Raw genomic sequence first — 23,746 nt, 5'->3', positions numbered from 1 at the left:
CCACAGCATGGCTGATGAGTGGCGTAGGTCTGCATCTGGGATCTGAACCTGAGAACCCTGGGCTGCCAAAGCGGAGCGCACTGAACTTAACCACTATGCCATAGGGCCGACCCCCTCCTTTTTATTATTATTATTGTTAATTTGCAATTGAAAAGAGACTCACCTTCAAACTATGGTCATTTCTCAGCAAGAAAAGAATACATATAGAGAAAAGGATTCTATGAAGAATTTGATAAAATTGGTAATGTTTATCCAAAGATGACCTATCCTGTTTATTTTACAGGTATGTCTAGCTTTTGGGCAATCTGATACAAGTAAATTTCATTTTTTTTCAAAGAGATTAAGCGAGAAGGTAGTCATTCTAATTAAAATAGTGTTTCTTGCCTCACAAAAGGATTCACTGAAGGACATATTTAAATAAAGAAACTCTTTCATGCATTTAAGTATTTGTACAGAGATTACTAAATAAAGGGAAGTGAGGCTGGACAATCAGGGACATCAAGGCTTACACGCTAAGGGATGTGTCTAGTGAAGATCAACACCTCATAAAATCAAAAATTTGATTCACGCACGTATTTACAGCAGCTTATCAAATGAGATGGTCATGGCTGGGGTGACAGCTCTGATTTCTATTTTCATTGCTTATGATCAGTTCCTTAGAATAACTGACAAAAAATTTGTACCTTGAAGTGACGTCACGAATTGTGGGTGTTGGTATATCGCTTGGAGTGTCTTCCACGGTGGTGACTTGGGTTCCATTGCTTTTCACACAGGCATATTTTGTGCAGACTTCAACCTGCAAACATTAGTTTAGAAATGAAAAAATCCAACTCTTTTCAAAATACAGACTGCCAATGGAGTGAATCCCACCCACCCCCATTTCCTATGAGTCTCTTATAGTTCTCCATAGCCCCTTGGGGTTTCATAAATATTAATTTTTTTTTTTGAGGAAGATTAGCACTGAGCTAACATCTGTTGCCAATCCTCCTCTTTTTTGCTGAGGAAGATTGGCCCTGGGCTAACATCCGTGCCCATCTTCCTCTACTTTATATGGGACACCACAACTTTGATAAGCGGTGTGCAGCTCCATGCCTGGGATCCGAACCTGCAAACCCCAGAGGTTCAGTGAACGCTGAAGTGGAGCATGCCTACTCAACCGCTACACCCCCGGGCTGGCCCCAATTTAATTTTTGATGTTAATTGACTCCAGTGGAACAAGCTCAGAATAGAGTGCAGAATTGGACTCAGGACAATTGATTTAGTGATTAAAATGGTCACGTTAATCTCTGGTTCCAACCATTCAGAAAGACACAGACATATTAATCTATTTGGAGCCCAGTTAAGGAATGGAAGATTCCTAGGTGACAGCTTGCATGTGTAATAGGTTATCACTGCATACTGCTTTCTAGATCTATGACCAGGTAGTGTAATGATGATATCTTCCGGAAGCCTTGACACTTTACAACAAATAGCCTAAATGCTAATGTCTAATGGAAGAAAAATGAGGCCTAGAGAAGCCTTCCAATATGGCTGAGCTATTTTATATCCATTTGTTCCAGCTGCAGTTGTATTTTTACCTTAATCACAGTAGAAAATCATCATTCACCCCTTTAGTTCTGCCACCTAATCTGAATAAAAACTGAGGAGGGTGGGATAACTAAAGATTAGAAATCGGGTTCATCAAGCATTAGTAACACAAAAAGAACACATTCAGCAAGAGGGAGGAGAGACAAATGAATGTACAAAAAATTGCTCATGGAACATCCACAAAGGGACACCATTCTGCTCTCAATTAAAGAATAAACCGAAGAGGAACCATACTTTTTCCAATGCTAATTTACTTTCAGCATCTAATACATAAATGGAGGAGGGAAGCTAGATATTGAGGAATCTTAAACACTTATACTGAGCTTTTAAGCAAAGGTCTTCTCTGCATTTCCCCTAGCATTTGAGGAAAGACAAATGCAATTCTTATTGTATTTAGTAGCTACGTCATTTTATTCATGGGGCAGTTTGCACCTAAATGGGAGTTGAGGAATATTTTTATAATGCTGTTTAAGTTATTTATTTATGCCATATAGTATTTTGAGATAATACTTAGTAGATATTTAAACTCTATTGAGGCCCTCACTCCGAGATGTCCAATTAAACCCCAAATAACTTAAAGGCAGATGAACTTAAAATATACTTGCTGTAATAGAATTAATGATGTAAAAAACTTCATACGTATTGGGAAATATTTAACTATATTATGCATAATGAGATAACTCAAAATCAACTCAACTGATTTTATTATGTAAATAATATGTGCTAAGTATTACAATGGGTACTTGCACAAATAATTTTATTGAGTCCTTACAACTTCATTTTCATAAGTTTGCAAATTGGGTGTCAGAGAAATCAGGGAATGTTATCAAGCTGGTAAGATATGAAATATCTGATTTGGGCTTTACTGTGTCCTATTGTCTTATCATCTAAATATTAAGCATAGCTTTAAGTTCTAAACTACTTAGGTGCATTTAAATGATCCTCCGGGAGACTTTTATTATTATTTATTTATTTATTTTTTGTTGAGGAAGATTAGCCCTGAGCTAACATCTCCGCCAATCTTATTCCACTTTATATGTGGGTCACTGCCACAGCACGGCTGACATGTGGTACAGGTCCATACCTGGGATGTAGGTCTGCGCCTGGGATCTGAACCCATGAACCTGGGCCACTGAAGCAGAGCACACTGAACTTAACCACTGCATCATGGGTCCGGCCCCATAAGCTTTTATTTTGACTTTAGAGAAATGTGTTAATATTTTTCTCATTCTTACTAATGTAATATTCCAAGTCTCCATCTTTGGGACACATTTCTAGTGCTACCGTTGTATTATATAACGTGAATGAAACACAAACATAAAGGTTTACATATTTACATTAAAAAGAGATAAAATTGAATCAACAATTGAAATTATTATTCCCTTTAAAAATGGATATATAAATGGATTCATTCAAAAAAGTAGATGCTTTGGTGCATCAATATGGCTGCTTTAAAATCAATGGCTATTTTACAGAGGGGGTTAGCAGAGAGAAACGTATTTTAAAGTATTAGGCATACCAATTAGTGCATATTTTAAATGGAGCCAAATCCTCTTTGACATCACAAATGAAAATCACTGAAATCTGATATTCAAATTTCCAACGATACAACAACTATTTCAGTCTTTCTGGACTGTAAATAGCTTCACAAAAATATAGTTATCAAAAATAAGAACATCTTAGTCCCTTTTAACGAAATTTAAGTATTAGATTCTAATTTGGTCTTTTGTCTCCTCATCCATTTCCTTGTCTCAAATCCGATCAAAATAAACTCTCTTCGGATCACTACTGACTCAAACAAGTAGGTATGAGTAAAGCCTTTCACGGTAGAACGCGTCTGAAACACTTAAATGTTGTTTAACATCTCCTGCTCCACAGTCAGAAAGCTGGAGCTGGACATATGTGTCCAGCACCCAATAATCTCACCCCCCGTTGTGTTTGAATTCTGATAAATCAAATGTACAAGTGCCTTTTCAGGACTCAGTCGGCTTGGTTTTTTCCACCAGGGTCCAAAAGAGGATAATACAGCCGATCCTCCATCACCTTCTTATGCTAACCTTGCTCATAAAGCTATCTTTCTAATTATTTTGAATGTGATTTTTATTTTATAATTTGATCTATGATTCACACACACATATGGACTCACTCTAAGAACCATGAATATAAACATCCTGTGTATGCTAAGACGTAAACACATGTTCCAAGCTAAGATACTGGGGTGGGTTAATGGAAATCAAGGAGTGCAATGAAAACTAATCAATGTAACTTTCTTTTTTCATCAAATATCTTGTTATTTTGTTTTCTTAGGAAGCCAGGCCTAAGGATGGGAGAGGCTAAAGCATTGGTTGTAGCCAGACGATTACGTATGTTTCACCTTCAAACGTGGCGGAAAGAAGGGGATGGGAAATGAAAGAGTTAGCACTTAATAAACAGAGCCTGTGAAAAGTTTCTGTGGTCAAATAAAATTTCTATGCTTAATATCTCCTGAAAATTATTTACAAAGCTCTTAATGAATTTTAGAAGTCACACAGTTTTTTAAAAAAATTTACCAAAATGCAACCCTTCTCTCTAAACTTTGAGCTTCAAAAACCCTCTGTTTTTATCATTAATTTCCATGTTTGCTCTTGTTAGCTTTTATATTCCAGCAACTAACAAGATTTCTAATTCCGTGAGGATAAGTTCCTTGTTTTATATGCTTTAGTATTCTCTATATTTTTTTACGTTTAAGGTGAGTAGATCTTGAAGAGATCTATGAGTTTGGCCCCAGATAGTCAATGCACTCTCTGAAATGGCATATTAACTTTTGTCATATAAATACACACATATTTTTCTAGGGCAGGGTGCACTGACTTCACCAGATTCTCAAAGAGGCCCAAGGGTAAAAATGTTTAAATACAACAACAGCCCTTACACAGGTGAGGGTCAGTGAACATTTGTTGAATGATGAACAGATAGATTTCTTTCATCCTCAGATAAAATCTTTTCATAATTTTTTTTTTTTTCTTTTTGGTGAGGAGATCAGTCTGTGCTAACATCTGCCAATCCTCCTCTTTTTTTTGCTGAGGAAGACTGGCCCTGGGCTAACATTCATGCCCATCTTCCTCCACTTTATATGGGACGCCGCCACAGCATAGCTTGCCAAGCAGTGCATCGGTGCACGCCCGGGATCTGAACCGGTGAACCCCGGACCACCACAGTGGAGTGCACGCTCTTAACCACTTGTGCCACCGGGCTGGCCCCAAAAAGTCTTTTAATAATTTTTATCTGCCATATATCCATTTATGTTTTCTTGTATTCAGAATCACAAAATTCTAGAGGTAGATAGAATGTCTTAACTCATCTAGTCCACAGCCCTTACAAGAGAGATAATTGACACCAAATGAGGTTGCATAAGGTCCCTAGTTATTAAATTAATAAATAGCAGAAATAGGAATAGAAACAATGTCTCCATATTCATAGACTGATTTTGATCTTGAAAACAGGAAAAAGGCAAACTGCTTGGCAAGATTTATTGCAAATATGTGATCTGTTTCATTTTGCCAGTGAGAGTATCGTCACATCCTCATCACCATCATTTTCCATATTATCATTATCTTCTCTCCAGAGACTCATGTGTTTGCCCCCAGAAAACAGATTTAATCCTGATCAATTTCCCTCTCTGTCTCCCCTTCCTCACCAAATAAATAATCTGTAACCAAGATGGCAAGTATCCACTTAGAGATATAGCCCAGCATGTTTTATTTAGCATACCCATAAGCTTCACCAACAAAAAACAATGTTCTAACCTGAATGTCATAGATAGCGAAGGGAGACAGGCCTCTCAGAATGAAAGACCCAGGCACATTCATTCCAGTCTTGTAGAGCTGATTATTTACATAGACAGAATATTCAGTGACAACACCATTTGGGTTTGAAGGAGCTGTCCAGATGACACGTACAGCTGTACTGTTGATGATGACAACCTCTGGAGGAAGCATGCCCTGAGGCTCTAGAATTAAAGGAAGAAACTGAATAAACTCCAGCTGTCTCTGAAAAAGCACTTGTTAAACTAAACGCAGACAAGTGTTTAGGTTTTGCTTATCTGCTTTCCTCTGATGAAGTTATCACAGTCTGTAGTCCTCTGTAAATTGGCTTATTACACTCTCAGTCAGAAACCATAAGAATTGGTGGTAAAATGCTTTATACCACCAACATAGTGCTAATCTTCAACACTATGTGGCCAGCGGGATACGATGATAAATTATTCACCCATCTGCACCACTAACACATATCTATTATTTGTGTGTTTTCCCACCCCTTCACTCCATACCTCCCACGGAAAAAAAAAAGGACAGAAAATTTGCTCCTTAAGCAAAAAATACAACTCAAATACATTGAGGCTGGTGGAATGTGAAAAATCATTCGACGTTACTAGCTTGTAACTCAAGCAATATGAAGTAATAAAGCAATATTGTCATTATGTAAATGATTTTGAATGTTGATTACCATAGGTAATGATGAAATCTAACATCAGAGAAAAATTTTGCTTGGCGTTAAATTACACAATTATTCAAGCATGTCAGAAATAACTACGCGAAGACCTATTTTTATCTTAAGAACCCATCTTAACTAGTCGAAAAATTGTCCTTGTGATCCATCCTATTTTATAAACAAAAGGTGTCGACCTTTGGCACCACAGAGGGAAATGGGTTCCGCAGTGAAAGTGCTCTGCTAATGACCTGGAACACTTGTTTCGGAGGTAATGATATTATAATGTTTATAATGAGACTTTATAAAGCCAAAAAGATTAGAAAGACCATTCCAAACACATTTCAGATTCACAAGTTACTCCCCTTGCTTCCTCCCCCTTGCTAACTGGCTTAGAAATGAGTCATGGGCAATTTTTCTCCATGGCTGAACTTCCACCTACCACTTCTGGTGACTCAGGGAGGGCCCTCTCTGTGCTTGGCTGTCATTTTGAGAAGCAGACTGCTTCTGAGAACAAATCTTAAAAAAAAAAAAAAATGTTTCTAAATGTCACCGTTCATTGATGTGACCTCAGCTCCAAACTAAGCATACACTGAAAAGAACAGGAACAAACTGGGCTAATATACCATTATTAGAGCCTCTGCTGCTGTCTCAGGGGGACCACTTATTGATCTGCCACTTGACGACAGTGAGCACTTAAGCATTTTAGCCCCGACCCCCTTCCCTCCAACACCGGAAATTTTATAATGGAGAGATGACTGATCTCAACGTCAGCAAGCATCAATCAATTTCATTTGCATCTCTGAAGCCGAGTATCCCTCGAAATCTGGACTCACCTCCATCGCAAGTGGTTGCACGCAGTACTTCACTGTTGATACTGTGGACTCCGTTGAAGACAGAGATGAAAATCTGATACTCCGTGTTGGGATTTAAGTGGCCAATGACATGAGAGTTTACATCTGGGAGGATTTTTAGAGATGCATTTGAGGTAGCAGAATTCCAAAAAAGTGTATAATATTCAACATCACCTTGTAAGTCATGAAAAGCTGTTAACAATAAACACAGGACATCATAAATGTGGCTGATCTAAAAGGATCTCTAGGGACAAAGGCAGAGAATAAACTCTATCATTAGCTATTCCTAGAACGGGAAAAAGGAAAGCTTATGGAACCTTCTTTATGGAGGGGCTGGTTTTAATTTTTTTAACAAAGTTAATTTTCCCCATCCTATAATTAATTACATAGAGTCTTTGTAGGAAAATAAACTTTAAATATTTTATGTATGCTACTTGTAATTATTCAACTAATTTTCAAAACTTTGATATAATATGTATTAACCGAAACTAAGAATAAAATAAAAATACATAATACTTGGAAGAACTTCTGTTCATAAGTTACATAATCCTAGAAAGAAGTCTATCTTAATACAAATAAGGGCATTTCCTGGCACAGATCCTAGAACTTGAGGCATTTCTTAACTTGCTAACAAAATATGTTAAATGATACCTAAAAGAATGTTGAGACAGATATCCTGTTATGTATACTGTCGATGTAGCAGAGGGACACATGCTCTCCTCAAGGATTTGCTCAGTAGGATCCTAGGATGATATCTGAATGTTTATCAGGATCTCATTCTTTTCTCCTAGTTTACTGTGTTTCTATGATGTAGACAAACTTTTAAAGGATGCCAAAATCAATCACTTACTGTATCACAAATATAACTCATCAATTCCTCAATCTTCATCCTTTCAAAGGCCAGTCTACTATTTTCTTTCTCCTCTTTCACCTAATTTCTCCATTCTTCACTCTAAGCTTTGCTTCTCATTACCTTTCTATAATGATGCTTTAAAAAGAAGACATAAAACAGCCATATTTTCTTAGGGATGAGTAGTATACTTCTCTACTTACATGAATATTATTTTTAAAGTCCTAGCAGGAACTATTACCTTGGTTTGTGTTAGGATCAGGGGGTGGAATGTTGGTTTACAAGCCTCCTGAAATTGTGTGTAAAAGCATGTGTCAAAAACAGTTCAGCAGCACTTTCCTCCAAGGATTGGGAGGAAAGAGTGGCATTTCTCGTCATGGTTATTGAAGCACAGTGTCTCTAATATGTGAGACCCTAGCATATGACCACGTGAAGGAATATGGCTTTGGGAACTGTATGACTTTCTTCTAAGGACCCCTAAAAGATTTTGGCGTTATTTCATAAAAACCGAACGCTGGTTTGATTTTTTATATTTTGGTTCCTGAGCACACTACTGCTTTGACCTTATCACTAGCAATAGTTAAAAAATTTGGGAGCCACCCCTATTGGTCTAGTGGTTAAAGTTCGGCACTCACTGCTTTGGTGGTCCAGGTTCGTTTCCCGGTCGCAGAACCACACCACCCATTTGTCAGTTGCCGTGCTGTGGCAGTGGCTCACATAGAAGAACTAGAAGGAGTTACAACTAGCATATACAACCATGCACTGGGGGTTTAGGGAGGAAAAAAAAAAAGAAGAAAATTGACAACAGATGTTAGCTCAGGGCAAATCTTTCCTGCACAAAAAAAGAAAAAAAAAAGTTGGTATGCCAGTATAGTTGGTAGAGTTTATATTAAGAGATCTTTAGAAAGTAATTTGGAAAACTCTGGGGATTGAGATGTGTCTTTTCTCTTATGTCACAAAAAGTAAGCACCTTTAACAATAAGATCATTAATTACACGTTGGCAGGACCTGGCTATTCATGTCTGTCAATATTTTCCCAAGTGATAATATGAGTCAAGTACAGCAAAGCCGCTGGTGCTGTGAGTGCAAAAGTTCCTTCTGTCATTAGAACTATTTCCTACTGGCTTATGGTAGCATTACTCATTAATTTGTGGCAGGTGAGGTATAATGGAAAGTGTACTAGATTTGAAGTTCATGTTGTATTTTAGTTAAATGAGCAGGCTGGTTAGAAATTCAAGTCTTAAAGATATAATATTAATGATGTGCTTTCAAACTCTACTTAGAAATTTAAATGGATTACCTGGGTTATTAAATGTGCCTTGTATCTTTTCTATCAAATTCCAATTAATGTATATACATTATTGTACATAATAATGTACACATAAGTTGGATATATACATATATGTATATATGTGTATATACGTTAAAAATATTGGGACTTGCACCATAAGTTCAAGATGAGCAAAGATCACATGTCAACGTCTGGAAGAAATCCCATTTAAATGACCATTTTCTAGCCATGCACCATATATCAACCCCTGTGAAATAAAACAGAATCTATTGTCTCCAAAAGGATAGGAAAAGATGGTGATTCAGTTCCATTGGTTATGTCTTACTTCATGATACATAGGCTCTCGTAACAAGAAACAGGCAGCATCTCTGGGCAAAATGTGCCAGATTTCTGCACTATCCTTGCCAACATCTTCCTCAACACTTGTCTCTCTTCATTTATTTAGATGTTACAGTGCAGAGTCCAAAATACAGAAAATAGTAGAAACATATTATATCTTCATACTCCTAGTTATCTTATGAGAAATTCTGTGCATGCATAGGAGTATGCTTTTTCATTGTTCAGACAAGGTGTTTTTTAGCTTCAGTGGGCTCTTCCTAAGTCAGTGAACCATCTAAGAAACACAAGATTCATCCTCAGTTCAACAGGCCAGCACCAAGTTAAAGACTGATGACCTTGAGTTCACCTCTGACAAAGGAATGCTGATAGAATTGAAAAAGCTGGTGTGAGGAGGCAAGTAAATTTCACCCTTCTTATGTGTTGGTAAAAGCTGGGCCTGAATATATTTCTCCTCTTTTTTTTTTTTTTGCTGAAGAAGATTAGCCCTGAGCTAACATCTGTGCCACTCTTCCTCTACTTTATATGTGAGTCACCACCACAGCATGGCTGATGAGTGGTGTAGGTCCGAGCCTGGGATCTGAACCCGCGAGCCTGGGCTGACAAAGTGGAATGTGCCAAATTTAACCACTATGCCACAAGGCCGGCCCCTGTATTTCTCTTTTTTTAAAAGAGGAAAACATAAGTTACAAGGCTTATTCATAGCATAAGATAAGGGAAACATTGTCCAGAACCTTCAAAAGAAGACTTTTTTTTGATATATCACTTCTATGAGAACAGGATGGACGCTTTATAAAACATCTGCATAGTATTCTTAAAAATAACAAAAGGGACATGCCTATGAAAAAGTCTGTGAAAGAGGTACCTGTAATCATAAAAAGAGAGACATGAAGACAAAGGTGTAAAGGGATTTTGCTTGAATAAGAAAGGAAAGCAAAGAAACATGAAAAGCAATGGCAGAGTTAAAATCTACATTGAAAGCAGAAAAGAGCCAAGTTAAAAATGCATGATATCAATGAATAAAGAGGAAAATGACTAAGAAGAAATCAATGAAAGGCAAAATTATAAATATTGAGGACAGAGAATGAAAAAATCTAACTAGAAAGTAAATGGAATAAATAATCATGGATATAAAATACTCCATAAAACCTTACCCAAAATGAAGCTTTATGGCTATAAATTGAATAGATTAATACAGTTTTGGCCAAAATAATGACAATATACCCAAACACAGACATATCACGGAACATTATAACATTTCAAAGGTAAACTGAAAATCAAAAAGTCATCTACAAAGGAGGAAAAAAATCAGGCAAGTTTCAGACATCTCATTCAGTTTCTCAACAGCTAGATTACGTTTTCTGGAACATCACATGTTGGAAGACAATGGAACAACTTCAACAAGTTTTGAGGGAAAATATTTTGATCCAAGAATTTCATACACATCTAAGTTATTACTTATGTCCAAATACAACAGAAATACTTTCTTATATAAATAAAAATTAAGAGAATATGTAACTAATTTATTTAATTCCTTTGACTTTAATGATAGAAATTTTCCAATAATGTTCTTCAGAAGACAGAAAGATGATCAGAATCCAAAAGTCAAGATTGGGAAAGTCTAAGAATTGATGATACATATTGAAACTATTTAGATAAAATAATTATGCAAAAATAATTATGTATTAATAATAATAATTTATAAACCAAACATTGAAAATGGTAGATGAGAAGGGCAAGGAAAGTAATAGTACACCAAATTCTTTATTACAAATAAAATAGAAAGTCATGGAAAAATAGAGAAAGACATTGCGAACCAATAATAGCATTAATAGCATAAATAGCATTTAAACATGAAAATTTACTATAGAAGATAAAAGCTGTGGCAAACACTCCTACACTCACCAACACCCATGTTTATCTCTTCTTGTCAAACAGCTAGACTACATTTTCAGGACCCCTTGCTTCTGGGTGAGGTCATGTGACCAGTTTGTGCCATTTTTGGACTGAGACATCAAAGAGCAATTGACCATCTCTGATTGTCTCTAGTTTTCCCAGCCAGAGAGGGACTCCAAGGCCCTAGGGAATGGTGGATCCACTAGATGGAAGGAACCACGGTCCTTAAATGACTCATGAGAGTCTAGAAAGGGATAAGGAAAAGTAACAGGTAAATCTCAGATTTTTGGTTTTGGTTTCTGTGTGAATCCACTTAAACAAGATAGAAAACATAAAAGTAACTACAGGATGGAGGATTTGAAACTTGTCGTTTCACTTGAGACATCTTGATTTAGCAGCATTTTTGTGGCAACCAGGCGGACGTAGAAATTAAAATGTGAATATATGAGTTAGAGTTATATAATTTGGAGTTAAGATATGAATACTGGCTTGTGTTTGGAGCAACAGAAAGGAATGAGAATTTCCTGTGAGTTTATGTTAAATATTATGTACATGGGGAAATATTTTCTCAGATATTCTAATCTTGTTATGTGTAAACCATATTTTATAGACCACACAGATTTATCCGAGTAGGTATTGCTCTGACTATAGCATATCAGGTCAACCTCACTGAGTTGAAGAAGAAGGTTATAACCTCTGGACACAATCTTTGCTATTAAATGCCATTTTTCGTGGTGATCCCCCTATATTGGTCAGAAATGTGCTCTTAGCTGTAGCAAATTCTCAAATATAGAACAGACCCCTCTCCTTTATAACGGATTCCCAAATAATTTAATACAGTTGTTAGATGAGCTAGTTGAAAATCCTCTTGCAAAAGCAATTAGATTATGCTCCCTACATGCTATTGGATTATTTTTAGAGATTATTATCAATATCAATTATGTCTTCTAGATCTTTAGCATCTAGATCAGCAAAATATGATCCGTGTGTAAAATCTGGCCTGCTTTCTGTTTTTATATAACCTGTCAGCTAAGAATGGTTTTTACATTTTTAAATAGTTAAAAAAAATCAAAAGAAGAATGTAATATTTTGTGACACATGAAAATTATATGAAAATCAAATGACAGTGTCCATAATAAATTTTTATTGGAACATAGCTATGCTTAAGTGTCCATTGCTGTTTTCATGCTACAATGGCAAAGTTGAGTAGTTTCAACAGAGACTGTGTATAACCTGCAAAGCCTAAAGTAAATACTATCTGGTCATTTACAAAAGAGTTTGTGGCCCTGATTTAGAGCAATTACAGTATATCATTCCATTCAACAGGTCTCCTAATTAATTTATCTAGGATTGAATTCTTCAGTCATCTCTCATTAGCAGGCTCATTGAGAGGTAATTTTGCTCAAACGTAAAAACCTGGAGGGATCCTATTAAGGTTATTTTATGATAGAAGTTTCTATCTTGCTCATACATTCTCAAATTAGAGTCCAATTTTCCAAGTTCTATGATGCAAAGTTCTGTGTCATCAACTAAGTACTTCTTGGAAAATTTGGGCTTATCAAAACTACTTCTTGAGAAAACTCTTCACTCTGCCTGAAGGTAAAACTGCTCACATGAAGAAGTAGGAAGGTCCTCTTGGGCAATGACCCAAGCCAGGCGCCTTATTTTTCCCAACAAGATATTTCATGCCTTCTATCTAGTTTACGCATCAGTCAACAACTGCATTTTGGAAAACTTCCAGCTACTTTAGTCTCTCATTGTGTTCCAGCTCCTAACAATAACCTGCCAGAGAAAATCATGTTTGAAGCAAATTGTATATGAGATGTGTTAATTAATCATCCTTCTATATTTGGCATTGAAAACAGTAGAGATAATTTCTGCTGTTTAAGTGAATTGATATGGGCAAACACGGACTGAGTTAGTAAAGTAGGCTGCTGTAACCAAGAAGCCCCCAAATAAAGTGACTTAAATAAAATAGATGTTAATTTATACCTCACATAACAACCTTAAAGTGAGCAAATCAGATTGTGCTCCATGTGGTCATTCAAGAACCTAAGCTCTTTCTCTTATGTGGCTTTGGATCTCTTAGGGTATTGTTTAAGTCTGCAGAGTTGAAACCGAGAACATTGCCATGTCTACACTCCAGTTCAGGGGAAGGATAAAGAGAGAACAGGTAGGCACACACCCCATGTTTTGTGGCTATGACCCAAAAAGAGACACATTTCTTTTCACATTCTATTGGCACAGACAGAGTCACACGGCCACGACTAACCACAAGGAAGGCTAGTAAAGGTAGTCTCTAGGTTGGTGGACATGGGGTCACCACCACTGAAAGGAAAAGAGGGAGAATGGTACCACGAAATAGTCAGTAGTTCTACCTTTTAGCCAAGTCAGGTAATTATAGGCAACATAGATCTTTTATCTATCTTCAACTCACTGCGGAAATGCTTTTATCTGAATGCCTTGCAAAATCAGGTCCTAAATTTTTATTAGAAATGGCTTCCCAATTTTTTTCTTCTTTGGTAAAACTGCTGTTGAAAGTACTGTGAACATTTTAGAGACAGAATAATACTTTATACCAATATTAAATAATTACTAAGTGCTAAATATATATTATTTCATTTAATCCTTATCATGACATTTTAAGGCAGTTGTTATTATCATCCCCATATTTTGGATTAGAAAACTAGGATTCAGCGAGGTTAAGTGGCTTGTTTTAGATCACAGTGCTAGAAAATACTGAGCTGGGATTCAAACTTAAGTTTCTGTGATCCCAAAGCCTATTTTTAAAATCATTCCTTCATATGGCTTCATAGAGTTTTGTCAATTTTCTAGTTAGGAGAATTTGAAACAGTGAGAATAGATGGAATCACCAAAAGCAGAGTTGGAGTGTGGAAGAATATTCTGGAAAGAACTTTGAGGAAAGTCTTTATTAGGGGATGAGGAGAAGGAGCAGCTGGTGAGACAGGAGGGAGCATTCATAGTGCCCACTACCACAGAGAAACAGAATAGGATGGCATTGAGAAGAGCGCATTGGACTGGGTCATTAGGTGACAATGATTTCAAGAGGACTATGTCAGTGGAGTACAAGGGAGGAAGGTCAGATTACAACAGGTGCACAGGTGAATGGGAGGGAAGCCAGTGGAAACAGCCAATACAGTCTATTTGCTTTGATAAGTGGAGGGATGGGAAGCAGAGCAGAGGAACCAGCTGAACCAACAATGGTGGGTGCTTTTTAGAAGAGGTGAGATTTGGAAATATTTATATGTATTGCCACTTGAACAAGATAAATTCAGACAAAGTCAGAAAGTCTTCTAGCTACAAAATCTGGTGGCTTCTGATTAAGAGATCAAAACGAGGCAGATGCCTTTTGTGTGGATTTAAACATACTCTCTTAATGGTGACACCTTCATGCTTAATGAATTTTCCAGAGTTCACTGAGATATTATAACGCATGGAGTTATGTCATTAATCTTTGTATTCCCAGGGCCCAGGACAAAAAAAGTCATAAATAAATGTCTGTGGAAGGAAGGAAAAGAAAGAGAGGGAGGAAGGTAGAAGAGAAAAAGAAAAGGAGGGAAGATGGAAGAAAGAGAAGAAGGAGAGAGAGAAGCAAGGAGGATTATACGATACGAGATGTGAACATCTGAAGGTTGGGGTGAACTTTTGGCAGATGGTAAAGTGGACAGCATTGGCATGATTTTTCTTTTTTTTTTTTTTTTTCCCATACCTTTCTCCCTCACTACCTCCAGTATTTTCTTGCTCTTTTCTGGCCTGGTTAGTGAGGCGACTCCAGAAGAGGTGCTGCCTTTCCACTGTACCCGCGAGTGGAAATTTTCTTATTTTGCTGTTTATTTTAGAGCGAGCAGTCAAAATGGGAAGGGTCTTATTAAATCACTCTTGACAAAGTGCTAATAACACTAAGTCTAAATGCATGAGAAATAGCTGAAAATTGGACACTTTGGCCCTAAGTTTGAGTTTGGGAAGTTCTACTTATTAATTGTAATTTTGGGTAAGTTACTAAACACCAGTTTCTATCTCATAGGGCTTTTCTGAGAATTGTAGGAATAATTTAAGTGAGGGTATTTTTGTACTTCTTCTTATAAAAATGTGATTTTTTCACTAATATAATTTATCTTTATGATATTTTATTTAGGCTGAAATTTTTCCTTTATTATAGAAAGCAAGAATAAGAACCTCATATCTCTATAGGGACCAGGAAGAGGGGGAGTGTGTGATCTGTCTAAAAGGGAAGCCACCACTTAGTGCCAGCTGATAGTTTCCCCCCAGCAATGTGGGAATAGTTTCGCCCAGTCATTTGATTTTTCAAATCAATCCAAAAATCGTCATCTTTATGGGAAATCTGATTGTTAAATGTTGGCAAGATTTTATTATTTCAAATCCTGCAGGCAAAATAATGCATGGAGGATGGGGAATTAAATATGGTCTCTGTGCTGCCAGTTTGCAATATTTGCTGTAAAAATGAATTGAAGGAATGCAAGATGATTTTACCTCACATGACCTCACGCAGTGATGCAAAAGCTTAAAACAGGCACTTACAAAATTTTCAGTAACTTATGCCTGTTAATCTGTGACTGGCAAATTTTACCAGAAATATTTTGCTACCAAAATGGTGTGTGCGTGTGGAGGGTCATAGGTAAGAAAGAATATGATTTTTAAAAAAATATTTTGTGGATTTTGAAAGGCAATTTTTTTGTTTTTTTGTCAAGAAAGATTCACCCTGAGCTAACATCTGTGCCAGTCTTCCTCTATTTTGTATGTGAGTCACTGCCACAGCATGGCCGCCACCAAGTGGTGTAGGTCCACAGGAACCGAACCCTGGCCACTGAAGAGGAGTGTGCCAAACTTAACCACTGGGCCATGGGGCTGGCCTCCTGGAAGGCAATTTTTAATAAGTAAATATTTATAAATTTATTCATATAACTTTCAACCTATACTTTTATGTCTTTTAGCCTATTAGACAATGTGCCAATTTTATCCTACAAATCAAGAAAACGATTTAAAGTAAAATTGCAAAAAATAGGTGGCCCTTTCACAGAGGAGTGACTAGTTAATTTACTTAGCATATCGGGTTGCAGGAAGGAAGAAAATGATAATGCAACAAGCTTTCACAGATCCGACCCTCTTCTGAGAGTTAACCTTTGTGCTCACAAATAGTTATCTGAAAAATTTCTAAGGTATGAATGGAAATAACAGCAGATTGCATTACCTACATCCCGAAGGTCAGAGGTTCAGATTACCAAGGTAATGAAACTTCAGAGAGCTGCTTCAGATCTATTAGGTTTGTCAGTTTTTATAAGCATGCTTACTTCAGCATGCAATTATAACATGAAGGACCTATATTGGTGAAAATTCAGCAGCCAGATCTTAGAAGTATTCAAATGCCAGGTGAGGGGGAGGGCAGCCACTTTTATGAGTAGGCTTTTAAGATGAATCAGGTAGTGAGGGTGAACTAGAAAGGAAGAAGGGAGACGTGTAAGATATATTACACACAAAAATCCGTCTCCAGATAAAAACTTTGTATTTTTCCCAGAGGTGTCTCAGAGGGTAATCATAAGCATCAATTAACTTATATTCTTCCATTTAAATGGTTTAAGAGATCCCAATAGAGGTGACACAGATCATTAGAAACCTGCAACCTTATAAAAACCCTAGAGTGAGAGTCTTTTGTAAAAATGAGTTATTTCGTGGCAACGTAGCTCAACATAACTGGTACTGATTTTAATTTACAATTAATGTCACCTAATACTGCATTTAATTCACAGTTGATATAACATAACATTGGGGCAAATTCCCTCAGATGTTCTAGATGCAATAGGAAAGCATCTCTCTTCTTAGGCTGTAACAAAACTCAAGGGCTGGATCAAAATCATATGGTTACTGTTGACCAACCAGGAGTCACTTTACAACTTTTTATATAGTAAAAATTGGTAGATGATTACCCTAGGAGGTACAATTTTCTTTCATAAAACAAATATTTTAATCGGGGCTTTTCAAATTAGATATTTCTCAATATTTGGTAATATTCTAGGAAGTTTTGATTCAATTATTTGCCATATCTCAAGTAATACCTATAAGAATGATTACAATACATAATTTCCACGATAGATTCAGTATTTCATTTCTTTTCTGATTGTGTTAATGGATCACTACAAATTAACAGATCAGCTGTTAAATGCTACTCTACTGACCAACTAGATCTGAAATTTCAGTTTTTGTAGTTTCTTAAGTTGCAGGAACAGACTAGATCCATTTGTGAGCTCTTCTAACTGCCTGACTTGTCCTGAATGGGGCCACGGTGAGCCCTTGCATTATTGATGCAAGTCCAGTGGTGATGTTCAGGCTTCATTTTATATCTCAGGCTGGAATTTGGTCTATAATCAATGCTGAAGATGATTCACTGGGAAAAAGCCATCACATTACTGCAATCTTAGTAAATGATTCTTGCTAATAAGTGATGAGTTACAAGATAGGGGGGCAGAGCTCTCTATAGGAAAGTTCACAATATTACGTTGTATCAAATTGATGCACGGATGTTTCTATGACAACTGGCTGGTGTGACAGAAAGTACATTCCCAATCCAAAAGGAATGGAAGAAAGGAGAGAAGGCCCAAGAAGGTTGGAGAAGTCGGAGAGAGAGTCTGCCTCTGAAGGAGACTAGCACAAGGACCTCAGCTTTTTGTGGTTTTTATTTTTTTTTTAATTTTAATTTTTTTTGGCGAGGCAGATTGGCCCTGAACTAACATCTGTTGCCAATCTTCCTCTTTTTCCTTGAGGAAGATTGTCCCTGAGCTAAAATCTGTGCCCATCTTCCCCTGTCTTGTATAGGGGATGCCACCACAGCATGGCTTGATGAGCAGCGTGTAGGTCTGTGCCCGGGATCCAAACTCATGAACCCCAGGCCACTGAAGCAGAGCGCGCCAACTTCATCACTACACCACCAGGCCAGCCCCTGGTTTTTATTTTTTAACATGTCCTTTTTAAATTCATTTTGGTACTCATACGTTAAGGGGAAATAAGGAGAGGAGAAGCTTACTTACTTGGTTTAGTCCATCTCACCGCGATGGCTGTGTGGTTGAGAACACTCGCAGTGAGATTGGCGCCTCTCTCTGGAAGACCAGCTAAGGTTGTCACAGTCGCTTCTTGGCTTGGTGTAAAACCCATGCTGTTGTGTACAAAGACCTTATACTCATATGTCGTAAACCTAAAAGGTTGTTTTTTAAAAAGTCATATATAAATTTCTCTTTTACAGAAAACACGTAATTTCCCCTTTCCTCCCCAAATACAGGTTTTCCTTTGTTCCTTCCACAAATGCACAATTTTCTTTTCCCCCCTACAAAATACATTACCTTCTTTTTCCTCCTTACACAAAAAACATATTGTTTTTATAACTCTCAAGCCTTAACCACAGTGTCAGGAAAATATTTTATTAGGGATGCTAAGCAAAAACTGCTATTTAAAACAAATGTGGTTTACCGTTTTCTCATTCTTATTGTTTTCAGAAGTGGTGAGGATTACAGCTCAATTCAAGATGCAATTACAAATCTGGCACCCTGCCAGCTTTCTATCTGAATTTGATCCAGAGAATTTTATGCTCTTCTTTTGGGAAACTCATCCATTTTCAAATATCAGGATCCATCATCACCATTTTCTTCCTATACCTATGCTTCTTTCCCATAATCTCATTGGCAGACAGATAAAGCCCTAAATTAAATCGTAACTGTGACCAAAGCGTACAACACTCTCCCGCTGAGAGTTTTGCTACAGTGAGCTGTATTTTGCCATCGTGGGAACATATTTACTTGAGTCAATACAGTGGAAACTGAATATTGCTTTGCAGGAGGAGAAAACTGGACATGGCAATATGATATGATGAGGGCTTTCCACGTCATACATTAAATCGATGATAGAGTAAAGCCCCCAATTCCTTGTCCCTTTTGGCTGTTTCAGGCAAAAGACTATCAGGTTTTCTTTGTTTGGTTCAAAACTGCCTGGGAAAGAAAATGCTATTTATAGACACAATTCAGCCTTCAACTGGACAATAGTTTAGATCCAGAAACTTGCTTATACAGATCGCACAACACATGACCATCCCCGGGGGGCATCCAGGACGCAGGGCAAATGCTGGCCTCAGATCGTCGTCCCCTTATTTGGGTTTAAGATCATGCAGGATACCTCGCATCCAATGCAGATATGGAATTTGTCTCAGTAAGTCACAACTTATTAGTCATGACAACAAGGGGAGGGTGCCATTGGCAGAATTGTGCTAAATAATTTGACCAAAATTATGTCAGGATTCTCACCGCATTTGGCTACTACCCAGGAAGAAGTCTGCTTGCCTCAGTTTGTTGCTCATTTATGGGCCAAAGATATTTTTTCAGGGCTCTGCCTCAGCCACATGTAAGGGTGTTGCTCTGTTACTGTAGCTGCAGGTAAGGATTTAGTGATTTCTTGGAAGCTATTTATCTATTTCCCCCAAATAAGTATTAGTATCAGATCTTCTACATCTCTCTGCTTTACCAACTCTCCTCATGCCTTCATTTTCTTTCTTTTTTCTGCTTTGTATGCTGTAGTGGATTGAATTGTGTCCTCCAAAAAGATACATTTAAATCCCAACTCCTTGTACCCGTGAACGTGTGCTTATTTGGAAATAGGATCTTTGGGGATGTAATCAAGTCAAGATGAGGTCATACTGGATTTGGGAGAGACCTAAATCTGATAGACTGATATCTTTATAAAAGAAAGGAGGGCCGGCCCCGTGGCTTGGTGGTTAAGCGCGCACGTTCAGCTACTGGCAGCCCGGGTTCGGATCCCGGGAGCACATCCACGCCCCGCTTCTCTGGCCATGCTGAGGTCGCGTCCCACATACAGCAACTAGAAGGATGTGCAGCTATGATGTACAACTATCTACTGGGGGGCTTTGGGGAAAACAAAAGGAGGAGGATTGGCAATAGATGTTAGCTCAGAGCTGGTCTTCCTCAGCAAAAAGGAGGAGTATTAGCACCGATGTTAGCTCAGGGCTGGTCAACCTCACAAAAAAAAAAAAAAGAAAGGAGAGGGAAATTTTGATACAGAGACACAGACACACACGGGGAGAAGATGGTCACATGAAGACAGGGGCAGAAATTGGAGTTACGCTGCCACAAGACAAGGAAAAACTGAGGCCCCAGAAGTTGGAAGAGGCAAGGAATGATCTTTCTCTAGAGCCTCTGGAGGAAGCACCCCCTTGATAACACCTTGATTTCAGACTTTTAGCCTCCAGAGCTGTGAGAGAATAAACGTTGTTTTAAGCCACCCAGTTCTTTTATAGCAGTCCTAGAAAACGAATACATATGCTTTTTAGCAAGTGCTAACTAGTCTATATGACCAAGACAACTGAAAGATGAAAATAATAGCATTTACTGAGTACTTAATATGTGTCAGGAATTTTCTATATGTATTAACTCATTCATTTCTCACAATTTCCCTACGAGTGCTATTATAATACTGATTTTGCACATGAGGAAAATAAGGCTCAGAGAGTTAAATAACTTGTCCAAGATGTTGAGCTAGTGAGCGGGAGAGTGCTGATTCAAATCTAGACAGTCTGATTACAGAGTCTGCTCTTTTGACCATAATGCTATACTGCCAACGTAATCATGATGGTGATGATAACAGTAACAATAACAATCATAGTGATAATCTGATCTGTCCATTCTTGGATGATGTTGTATCACTGGGGCTTGATCTTTGTGTTATTTTTCTAGCAGAGGGGATAGATTTTTGCTTACACTTCCAAACAGTCTTGCCAAATTTCCTTTGTAACCACCAGTATGAATTTGAAGGATGGTGAGTCGGGGTTAAGAGGGTAGCAAGTCTGTGACAATGGAATGAAACAAAGCTAATGGCTCACAGGGGAACTGAACCAGCGACCTTAGCTTCATTAGCTCTCTCCCTGGGTAGAACACTTTTAATTGTGTTTTACTTCATAAAATGCCTTAAAAGAAATTTAGCTAGAGTCTGGATGCCTAATCTTCTCTCCTACAATATTTGAATTTTTTTTCCACTTGTCTATGCCCTTATCCATTTAGCCATCTTTATGGCTTTAAAGTGATATCGTTTTTGTGGTTCTTTTCTACAAGTGGAATTAATATCAGGAGGCACTAAAATGGTGAATTGTAAATAAATTCCATAGGGCCTTAGTTCTTACTATGATCCTTTAAGCTACTTCATCATAATTTGGGTATGGTGAAATATACAATTTAGGTCTGCATACAAGAAATTTAGGCCACATAGATACATATCGTTGGAACGTCTGTTTTCAAAGTAATATTAAAATTTTAGAGTGAGAGATGGCTTTAGAATTTACCTGCTTCGAACAATAAAATATCTGCTACATTTTACAGATAAGAAAACTGAGACCCTGAGAAGTTAAGTGGCTTTGCCTAAGATTGCACAACAGTTAAGAGGATTAGATGGGCCGCTGGTTTCCTCATTCTAATGTTAAATTCTTTCCACTAGTCATTATTTTACTTAATTGAGAAATCAGGAGGCATTTTACTTTGATGTAATGCATTTGTCTTTTGCATTTTCTTTAACTTTCATGTTAATTTAAATTCTTAAGGAAATAAGATCTCTTAAATGAAATACTGAAATACACTGTTTTCACTTCTTGTCAAAAAAGAATATATTAGGGGCCAGCCCAGTGACGTAGTCTGATTGCAGAGCCTGCTTAAGTTTGCACACTCTGCTTCGGTGGCCCGGGGTTTGCAGGTTCAGATCCCGGGTGCGGACCTACACACTGCTCATCAAGCTATGCTGTGGCAGCGTCCCACATACAAAATAGAGGAAGATTGGCACAGACGTTAGCTTAGAGACAATCTTTCTCAAGCAAGAAGAGGAAGATTGGTAACAGATGTTTGCTCAGGGCCAATCTTCCTCACCAAAAAAAAAAAGAATGTATTAGTTTGCTTAAAGTGTTTTGTTCATTCACTCTAGTACATTACTTTTTAGATGGACTTAGGTGTTGATTATTAACAGCAAATGGGATAGTTCATTTAGTTAATAATAAAAAAATACTTTTAAAAGAAAAATGCTAGATCAATTGACATCACATACTCATGCAAAACTTATGTGTATCAATCAATTTCTTCCCTAAATACTAATTGTGCTCCTTAGATCCGTCTTGAAAAATGTACCATTTCAAACCCTGTAGGAAACAGCTTTTGAAATCTGCAAAGTGAATGAACACTTATATTGAGTCTATACTGTAGACAGTAAAACCAATCATTTGAGGGTCAATTTAGGGATACTAGGCTGTTACAATAGTTATTCCCCAAATGGTTAATGTGTTTAAGACCATCCTCCAGCCTCTCCCTTCATCCACACACAGAAAATGGTAGATTTTGTTGTATTATAGACATGACTATGGTATTTTTCCTTCTAAAAGATAACATATATTGAAATCTTATTTATGGAACAATACTCATTTCAAGGCTCAGTTGTTATTGCTTAAATGAATTAAATAACAAGATTCTGTTTAGATGACGAAGTTTTTAATCTGTTTATTGAGTAGATAATTTTATGAATGAATGGATATTTCATAGTTACTAAAGTATTCAGTCTCATAACTTTCAGATCACATATAATTTGGTTGGTTAGTGACACAAAAATCTACCTGTCTGATAGAGAAATGATCCCTACTGAAACTTAGAAAGATGTTTCTTTTACCAATTATATTGGTCTCTCATGTTTGATACAACATCACCTCATTCATTCATTAATTTGTTCATTCATTCAAAAAATATTTATTGAGCACTAACAACGTTCTAGATGCTAAACATAATGAGCGTGATCTCTGTTCTATTGGAGTGTAAACATTTTTACAGAAACATGTTTTTAAGTGAGACCTTTAAAATATTTATTCATTTATTCCTTTTTCTTTCAACACACATCAGATAGAGCATCTCATTTAATCTTATCTAGTCAGGAAGTCTTTACGGAGGAGGTAACATTTGGGCTGGGTATTGACAACAAGTGGTATTTTGTCCAGTAAAGACATTTGTCCAGTGAGAAGCGTTATTCAGGGCAAAATGTGTGAAGGCTTGTATCTTGAAATGGTCTGATATGTTTTGGGAACAAATAAAAATCTTCAGTGCAGCTACAGAATGCCTCAGGTTATTTTCCTCAGAATTAAAAATGTGTCAACTTTATTGATGTCCTAACAGAATGCATGTATCAATATTGTCACCAATATAAATCGTGCTTCTGAAAACGCAGGCCATTCACTTCTTCCACTAACTCGTCTTGTCCGCCACAACCCAACACACACTTGAGTACATTACACACTCGAGGATTTAAGAAACCTCTGCTAGCATACCGTTCCTTACACACTCAAATCCTTTGTGGGAACAGATAAACAAGCAAACAAATAAAAATGTGAGGCTGTTTCCACTGCTTAAATCT

The 23,746-nt window shown here is 37.2% G+C and overlaps 1 protein-coding gene across 1 annotated transcript in view; it reads right to left on the bottom strand.

Annotated features, from left to right (window-relative positions):
* Positions 1-23,746, bottom strand: part of USH2A (usherin) — a 747,185-nt gene that overhangs the window by 203,914 nt on the left and 519,525 nt on the right. Inside the window, exons 43-46 of the mRNA XM_058533703.1 lie at positions 18,343-18,506; positions 6,891-7,100; positions 5,373-5,575; positions 684-796 (exon numbers count right to left, since the gene is read on the bottom strand). Coding sequence (XP_058389686.1) covers positions 684-796; positions 5,373-5,575; positions 6,891-7,100; positions 18,343-18,506 — 690 coding nt within the window. The remainder of the gene's footprint in view (positions 1-683; positions 797-5,372; positions 5,576-6,890; positions 7,101-18,342; positions 18,507-23,746) is intronic.

The sequence above is a fragment of the Diceros bicornis genome, chromosome 38 (genome assembly GCF_020826845.1).
Source record: "Diceros bicornis minor isolate mBicDic1 chromosome 38, mDicBic1.mat.cur, whole genome shotgun sequence".
Taxonomy (NCBI): Eukaryota; Metazoa; Chordata; class Mammalia; order Perissodactyla; family Rhinocerotidae; genus Diceros; species Diceros bicornis.
The sequence above is the reverse complement of the archived record's forward strand: the minus strand, read 5'-3'. Positions and strand labels throughout refer to the sequence as shown.